Source organism: Oculina patagonica, chromosome 1, assembly GCF_052425735.1.
Source record: "Oculina patagonica isolate OP01 chromosome 1, crgOcupat, whole genome shotgun sequence".
In the NCBI taxonomy this organism is placed as follows: Eukaryota; Metazoa; Cnidaria; class Anthozoa; order Scleractinia; family Oculinidae; genus Oculina; species Oculina patagonica.
The window spans coordinates 41,915,944-41,925,009 of NC_135758.1; the positions used below are offsets into that span (position 1 = coordinate 41,915,944).

General features: G+C 36.3%; 1 protein-coding gene across 1 annotated transcript; it reads right to left on the minus strand.

Annotated features, from left to right (window-relative positions):
* Positions 1–1,240: 1,240 nt before the first annotated feature.
* LOC144632496 (transmembrane protein 223-like) lies at positions 1,241–6,161 on the minus strand. Its single transcript, XM_078491170.1, has 6 exons — positions 6,029–6,161; positions 4,977–5,252; positions 3,784–3,863; positions 2,405–2,526; positions 1,737–1,890; positions 1,241–1,543 (listed from the first exon to the last, which is right to left on the minus strand). The coding sequence occupies exons 1-5, from the start codon at positions 6,101–6,103 to the stop codon at positions 1,769–1,771; spliced, it is 675 nt and encodes a 224-aa protein (XP_078347296.1). The 5' UTR covers positions 6,104–6,161; the 3' UTR covers positions 1,241–1,543; positions 1,737–1,768.
* Between the last annotated feature and the right edge of the window lie 2,905 nt (positions 6,162–9,066).

Sequence of the window (9,066 nt, forward strand, 5' to 3'; positions counted from 1 at the left end):
AAATTAAGACGATACAGCCATAAGTTGCGTCTGTTCGAAATATTTAATTTAAAGGCTTTTTTAAATATCTTAATGACAGAATTTCTCCCTCTCCCCCGGGGCCCCGGGAGGGAGCCCCGGGGAGCAAGATAATAAGCACAATACTGATAAATATTTAAAACATTACAAACTTGGTTAATTTTTCTAGTACTAAGATATAGAAACAGAGTTGCATATGAACGCAATTATTAATTTTTGGACCATGGGCATTCTCTGCTACAAAAGCAGATCAATGCAAGATGCCAATATTGCAACAGACAAATTAATGTTAAATTGTTACAAAGTCTTTACTTGAGGAAAGAAATGTTAAGGTTATAGATTTAACTGGAAGATGTGAGGTAATTTTTTAGTATCATATCAAGTCATGCACATCATGTCATGTAAAGAAAATAACAGAGAACAGAGAATATATATAACTATATATATATATAACTGGATTTATGAAAACGTGGTCAAAGAAAATCCGGTGACCTGAGTGTTTTTGACCAAGTACATTACACTGCGATGTGAAAAGCCTAATTAACATGCCAAGAAAGTAAAAAAGAAAATGAACTACAGCGCTGAAAGGTAAAAAAGAGAGAGGAGGAGAGAAAAAAAGACTGACATTCACTTTAGTTTTTATATCGTCTACTTTGGAGATAGTGGGGAGAAAAAAACGCGCTTACGTTAATTTGCGCTAACAACAGTGAAAATTTCACTAACGTGCTGGTTTTCATAAATCCAGTCATATATATAACAGAGAAAATCCATTTAATGATCTGTACAAGAAGGTTCTCCACAAGTAAACAACAAGTTTCAGGTTGCAAATATGAAACAAATTTTATTAAATTTGGGTAATGATAAATAATTTATTAAAGATTAGAAAGCACATCCCTATGGTTGAGTATCATTCACAATGAAAGTACAAAGTAAAATCTTACGAGCTTTAATTTTGTATTAATAAAATATTGAATAACCATTTTAGGAACATCTTTCTTTGCTGTGTACCTTTGCATGCCAGTCATAACCGACATAAGAACAAGCACCATTTTTTGCAAATCTTTGCCTGAGTACTGGATTGATGCATCCAGAGTTTCCAATTTTATTACCGGGTATACAATGAAAATCATAGCCTGAGTAATGTTGAGGCCCAAGTCTTTTCCCAGAAAAAAAAAAAAAAAAATAATAATTTTCTCTTGATAAGAGTGACTGGGAAGGGTTGAAAATAAATCTGTTTCCTGTCACCATTCTATTCCGACCACCACTTTACACCCTTCCTGCTTGCCCTGTTGGCTCCGGTGTGGGATTAACTTGAACCTCTGCTATTAACAGACATCTCTCACAGCCAGACACGCCCCTTTTAAAGACCGACAGAGGTACTCATTTGAACCAGCCAACTGCACATGGTACCTCACTTGCAGACACTTCCTGTAAGTATCATCAGGGGCAAATAAGGGGCCCTCACCCTGTAACAAGCATGTCTCTTTCACTGTAGTCACCAACGCATTTCCCAGTTAACATAAACCTATAAGAGAACATTCATAGTTATCAAAATAACGTAATATTAGGGTTCACCAGTTCCCATTTTCCCCTATGAAGCCCTACTAAATATAAATAGTAATTCTCCCAACTAAATCAATAAGAAATGTATGGAGACCACTAGTAAAAATTTTCAACAAGCAACAACATCTATTTGTAGAACAAATTTTTCAACATACATTCTCGTCACATGATCCTGTCTGCCATCTTGTTAGAATCTCTTTACCCCAGCCGTCTTGTCAAACAGTGTGGGTTGTAAGAACTCTCCTTCTTTATCCACAAGGAAAAAGAAACGATGTCCCTTCAACTTCAGTGACATCTGAGGCTTTGTACCTTCAAAGACAACATACAAAAAATGTATATTTATTTAACATTATTCAGTTCTTTTTTATAATTTAATTATCTTAATTTGCTGTTGTTTCATTTTGGTTTCACGAGACTACGAAGTTTGATCAGTTTAAAGGATGGAATGGTCAGGGTTGTCACTAAGGCCAGGGGCCAGGGATTTCCCCCACCTACTATGAGCATAACCCCCCGGCTACTTTCATGCAAAAAAAATGTAAATAGAATCAAAAGAACTTCCTAGCAATTAAATTCTCTGCCCACTAATTGCATATACATCTCAGTGACTGCCCTGTAAGGTGCCACATCTAGCAGAGTAAAATATATTGAATTTTAAACCCAAAAAGTGTAAAATTTAAGAGATAACTTTCCATTTATAAAGGAGCTTCTTGTATAAGCAAAGCAGAAACATCCTAATTTCCAGTTTTAAAATGCAAAAAAAGTCATTTACAAAATAATTATTAGCTAAAACACAAAAAGTTAAATCGTAAGTACATGTACATACCCAATCTAGAACCTAAACAGGACACATCTGAGATCGGGACAGTCACTGACCGTGTTCCACCTAGTGGAGTATGTGTCACCACCCTTAAATTATTTCCCTGCAGGACCAGCCGATTAACACTCCTAAAATGCCATCAAAGAAAAATAAGGCATATTACAATCAAAGGGATACAAACATAACTGGACAAACCACAAAGTCAGACCACGAGGAGACCAAACAGTGGAAAGAGCAAGGAGGGGAGGGTAGCCAAATGATGATTTGACAGTAACTTTTCTTGCTTAAAAAAATGTGACTTCCAAACTCTTCTGATGTTAGTGTCTTTTACGAAATGGGAGGGGGTGAGCAAGCACCCTGGGTACCTCCCCAAGATCTGCCTTCACCCAAGCTAAGAAGGGTCTACTTTTTGCATTTGGTGTAAATCGCATGAGCTGAAACAAATTCTTGCAGTTTGGGGCTGTGTGTAAATCTGTTATCTTTCAAATTGTTGAACTTCTTAGTATGTTATATTTTTTGAGCTTAAGGTCGCGCGGGACCCTTGCTCATTAATAAATTCATTAGCCAAATTTCTTGACAGAGTGCTATCTTGTAAAGCTTTAATTCACTACATTTTGAACATCGATTCCTCTAAAATTTAATAAGGATACTCAGGGATGATGGAATTACATCATGATTGTCCTTTTACTGAGAGATGACTGTTGTCTGTGATGTTACAAGCCCTTAAAAGTTTAACTGCAGATAATGCGATTTTGTGTCCAAGTTTTCAGCTAGAACAGCGCACCAAATTAAATGATTATATAGCTTAGTGATAAATCTTAACCTCTTTTGTGCTATGGCTAGAACGAAATTTTCGATTTCAAAAACTGCTACAAGTTAATGGCTTCTAAGAGAGCAAAAATGTGAAATCTTAGCTTTGAAACGTGCTATCTTCATTTTCAGAAGGAAATTTAAAAATTCGCTCTAGTCATAGCACAATAGAGTACACCAAGTTTATGTTCCTCACGAATCACTCTTGAATTCAACGGGGAGACGGACACAAGAGGTGAGGCCCAAGACCCGAGTCAATGTTTACAACAACGGTGATATATTCAAAGCTGTGAATCTAATTATGATAATTCCCTATGTTCCAGCGCACGTGGCACAAAGCTGAGAACAATTACTAGTAATTACTTTTACAAAAGAGTTTAAAAACAAACATTCTCATGAATATTTCGTTTGTTGTCGGCTTCAGTCGTCCGGCAGTTCGTGCATACTCTTTAAATAAATACATACTAATGATTGCAAGGGTCCTGCGTGACCTTAAGTCAGGCCACCACCTTAAGTGCTTCCCAAAAAATCTGCCAAAACGTCCCAAAAAGTGAATCAATTAAACCTACACATACCTGAGACTATAGATGAATCCTGATGTGGTAAAAAATAATCCCACTGCCACAGCAAAAGAAGCCAGCATAACAGGCCTCTCCTGTGAATTTATTAGCACAGGAGGAATGCATTTTAATAATAAATGTTCAGTTAATTTGATTTCTTTAAAAAAACTTGCCATTGTTAATCACAAAGGATGTGATAGTTTTCAGTACCTTTCTGGTTTCATAAAGAGAACAAATTATTTTCATTCGGTGGTTACCAACGTGTTACAATGTGTAAACAGAGCAATTTGACAATGCCTAATAAAATAATTTTCATCCACACTAGTCCGGATAAATTTGAAAGTGCATCTATTTTGGTCAGAAACAGATAAAAATTTATGCATTTTCCAATACCCACTTTGAAGAGCGTTTTCAAAAAGGTCAGCTTTTGGTGGACAATTTATCTGGATTACCGTAATGATTCGATTTAGCGCCTGGGGCGCATTTACTTTTGGCACCTCGAGGGAGGGCGCTTATTCGAGACAGGGCGCTTATTCGGGACAGGGCGCTTATTTAATTTCTTGAGAAACAACCAAATGTATCTAACAATAACAGAAACTTTAACAGTTAAAATTGTTTGAAGTTCAGTTACTTTTTAAAGAATTGTTCATTTTAGAGTAAATATATACATGAACTGTACGGCGAACGGTCAGGAGTTTATCTAGTTGACGTCAATGACTTCGGTATGGGCAGTTATCCACAATAAGGGCACTTATTAGAATAGGGGTGCTTATGAGAACGGGGGCGCTAATTAGAATGGGGGCGCTTATTGGAATAGGGGCGCTTATTTACAAAAACACATTCGAAGAGGGGTGTTTATTCGGAAGGGGGCGCTTATTTGAAGGAGGGCACTAAATCGAATCATTACGGTAGTGTGGATGGTTGGTCAAACCAGAGAAAAATTATGCATATTCACAATTAATCCAGATTAGTGTGGACCCAGGCTGCATTCTACGTAGGTTTAGCCAAAGATCTTTGGCGTGGATTTCAAACTTGCATGGTGTATTGGCGTACAATCTTAGTCAGCACCTTTTAACTGGTGTACAGATGACTTTTTTAGGTATGAATGATAAAGGACCTTGGCGTAGACCTATAAAAAAGCTTGGCATTTCTTCAGCGTGGCGTGTACACGGAATGCACCCCAGGTGTGGACAGGGCCTAAAACTGACCTCCACAAATCTGACTATTTTCCATGAGACTCCAGGGTTGGATGAGACATCAAGAATCTTTCCCTGGCTCCTCTTGCTTTCAAGATTTAACAGGTCTGCTAATTTCATTCGGCTTAACTGGAAATAAACCATCCATGCCCAAAATATGAACTGACTGGCACAGGCAAGGCCAACAAGACGAAAGAATTTCTGACGATTGTAATAGTAGAGCGTTACATCTTTCCATGCAGGTTCTTTCTTCTTGGTGTAAGATGAGAGCCTTGATTTCTTTAAACACTGAAAATAAGAACCAAAAAGTACAGTAAGACCACACCATTAATTTAGAGCAATGCCTTTAATTAATTCTATAGCTTGTACACATGTTGATCTCTTGGAAACAGTGCTTGATGGGACCCAGGGAGCCCAGTACCACCCCTCAAAACCCCCCACCCACCACCACCACACCCTTACTCGCTCCCTGCCCCCATCCTTTTCTGCAGTACATCTACCACCATAAGATAGTAAGAGAAGCAACGCACAAAACGTTAGAGCACGGGGGAGGGGGTAGCTGACTTGAGATAAAGTACAATGATTTGGTGGGGTATTATTCACAGGCAGCACAGACGTTATTTGTGATCCGCTTGCTTGAAAGCAAACTGGGAAAGTTTAAATCGTCAGCCACCTCAGAGACATCAAAATAACACAAGTGCAGGGTAAGGTAAGCTACTTTTATTTGAATCCTTTACTACAAGTTGAATTCAGAGCGATTTACGAACCATTCGTATACATAAGCTTAATCACTGTCATGGATCACATCGTTCTGGGCCGCCTCTGAAAATTATTCCCATTAATTATTAAACTCTGTTAGTAAACTATCGCCGTTTGTGTGAATGAAAAACCTTAGTTTTTACACGAACAACCCGTGAAAATGCAAACAATAAGACAGGAACTGAATGAAAAAAAAAACGATGGTAAATAAACTACAGAATGAACAAGTGCAGTGTTCGTACAGCTTCGTTCTGAAGCAAGATTAAAAATACCAACTTCAAAAATAAATGCAAGAAAATAAATACCTGTAAACACCTTATGCGGCCTAAGAAAGAAATTGGTATCTTCCTTTGATGGGTAAAAATTGAGAAGAGAAACATTGCGGGAAAGATTTAGCTAAGATTTCTTAGCTGTCCGCCATCTTGAAGTCACCTAGCGCCAGCCTTCGCGCGACACTTGATGACCGAGCTGTTGCAAAGGTGATAAAATTATACAAATTTCAATTTTTTTCTCGTGTTCTCAAATTCCCGTCCGTCCTGTTTAATGAAAGTACAGTAACCTTTAACAAACAGGTTTGAGTTCCTTATTTGTTAAATATAGACCGATTTTGCTTTATTAAACAAATGAAGAAAAAAAAACAAAAAAAACAGCGATACATTGATAAACCACGACGGGAATTTGAGCTTAAAACACGAGCGCTTGCCGCAGGCTCATCTTAAAGTATTCTCAAATAACCGTCAAGTTTTACGACATAAGTGCACATTTTAAAAAAAAGTTAAAAAAAGTCTTTTTTTGTTTTTTGTCTGTTTGTTTCTTTGTTTGTTTGTTTGTTTGTTTTCTTCTTGTTGTTGTTTTTTGTTTTGTTTTTTGTTTTGTTTTTGTTTTTTTGTTGTTTTTTGTAAGGCCGTCCCCTTTTTTCTTCGTTTACCGTCAAATGCGTTTCCTAATTTTGGGTCGGTAGGTCAGTCAAAAAAAAAAATAATAAAAATAAAAAAAAAAAATCAAGAGCAAGCTGAAACTGAGAGCCTGGAAACAACCAAAGTTGGTCACAAAATCAACATGGCGGCAATGGAGAAAGAAAAGAACGATGTAGTGGTTAAACTCAACCGAGGAAAGCGAAAGCAGATGTAGAACCACCAAAACTCTTTGCGATCTGCGAGCATCTACGCAGCAATCGCTGGAATAGCCAGGCCCGTACCTAGCGAGGGGGGGGGGGGGGGGGCGAGGGGGCAGTTGCCCCCGCCAGGAGAACTAAAAAACTAAGAAAACTAAAGAAAAAAAAAGAAAAACTAAAAAAAAAAAAAAACAGTTTTTTTTGGAAAACTCCAAAATTTGGGCCGGTTGGACGACGGTAAACAGATTAAAAAAAGGGGACGCCCTAAAGGAAGTAACGAGAGCACAAAAGAAGAGAAGAGAAAATGTTGATAACTATTTCAATCTACGGGTCTCGTCTCTTATAACCTTAACAGACTACAACTAGCTTTTTTTTTATTCTTCGCTTTGTTAATAGCAGCTCTCACTTCGTCGAGAAATATGCCTTCATTCTGCAAAATGAGGATTATTGAACTATAAAGCTTTTCTACAAACTTGTATGCGCGCGCTTTATACTTGGGCAGATTTTTTCCCATTCAATGCGCCATATACTATATAGCTACATAAATAATAAAGATTTATAATAAATGTTCAAACAAGCAACTATCGACGATAATCCTACCGGTATACGTTGGATCAATAGTGATCTAATCAGTTTAACATACAGAATAATGAATTTAAAAGCAGAGTTCGATACAACGTTGAATTAATAAATTTTGTGTACTATATTTCTTATTATATTTCTTACTATATTTTTTTAATAAAGATAAAATAGACTGAATACACATTTAAAATAAAGTTATAGTAAATAGTTATGTTACAGCAACTCCTCGCAAAAATGAGTCCCATATGCCTTGCACTTATTATTTCTATATTTCTTATTATATTTTCTTACTATATTTTTTAATAAAGATAAATTAAACTGAGTACACATTTAACGGAAAGCTATAGTAAATAGTTATGTTACAGCAACTCCTCTCAAAAATGTGACCCCAGATGCTTTGCGCTTTCTAGCGCTTTGTTAATCAACTAGTTAAACCAATCTCAGTTAAAAAAAAAAAACATAAAAAAGGTCTAATGAAACAAAAAATCAGCGAACGACACTGACAAAGTGTTGATTAATGACGGGAACTTTATCAACCAATGTTTTTTATATAAGAAAAATTGTTAGCTAAGAAACGTTTGAGCCACAATCTTGCCTTCTATTGCCTAATATGTCCATATTAAAATAACCTAAAGAGGAAACTACCTTTTATTTTAACCTCAAACAATGGGCCAGTGCCCCCTTATATGCTTAGAGTGCAACTTATTTCGGGATCTAAACTGCTTTCAATTCCGTTAAATTGCAGAGAGTATCCGCTAAATATATACATTACAAGCTCGACTTCTTTATAATTAGAAATGCTGAAAAAGGAGATTCTTATCAGCTCAAGGCACTAGATAAGTTTAATGAAAAATTCGATCTTACAATCTCGAATAGATATAATATATTATTACTTTTAAACGTAACCAATACTAAAAGATAAATCTTATCGGGCGTGTTACACCTTTGTATGTTTTCTTAACGCACAGAAATCGCGTAATGTTTTCTAAACTACCAAGTTCTTCTAATTAAGGTACATGGATTTAAGCGCAATATTTTAGCATTGATATTTAAGTGTTTGTTGTTTTGGCCTTTTATCTTAATAATGGTAGCCTGGGGGGCCGGTATAAGTACAAAAAAGTAGCCCCCTTTTTTATTATATTCATTAAATGAACGTACTTTTACAACCGTAATATAAATGGAACCGCCCAGTCCGGAAAGACCGACGGCTACACAAGGAAGCGGCGAGTTTTAATCGAAATGTAAACAAGCTCCCATTAAGAAGAATGAAAAAGAAAAACTTGTGTCTATGTGGTCTTTACAAAAACTTGACGGCTAAAGATTTAAAAGTTAAAAAACATGGAAATCAGGGAGGAAAGGGAAGTCATAAAAACTACTATATTTCGCATCTAAATTCTGTTATCAGGAATTATCAATAGAAATCTTAATTACAGGCAAAGCTAGTTTTTTGTTTTCATTACAGAGTCTTTGGATTTGAGAATTGATTCAGCAATATCGATAAAAAAGTGATTTCTACAAATATTGTTGACTTAAATACAAAGAGAATGAAAATATAAATAAACTGAGAGCAACTGCGAGTTAGGAAAATCCTATCTGTCGTCTTACGCTCACTGGGGATTGTATGAATTGTTTTTCTCTTTTGTACAA

Excerpts from the sequence above, each read along its gene's own strand:
- LOC144632496 (XM_078491170.1), bottom strand. The coding sequence starts at position 6,103 with ATGTTTCTCTTCTCAATTTTTACCCATCAAAGGAAGATACCAATTTCT. Across the intron at positions 3,864-4,976 it reads AAATAGTCAGATTTGTGGAG|GAGAGGCCTGTTATGCTGGC; the intron begins GTCAGTTTTAGG and ends ATAAATTCACAG. Across the intron at positions 1,891-2,404 it reads CTGTTTAGGTTCTAGATTGG|GTACAAAGCCTCAGATGTCA; the intron begins GTATGTACATGT and ends TTGTCTTTGAAG.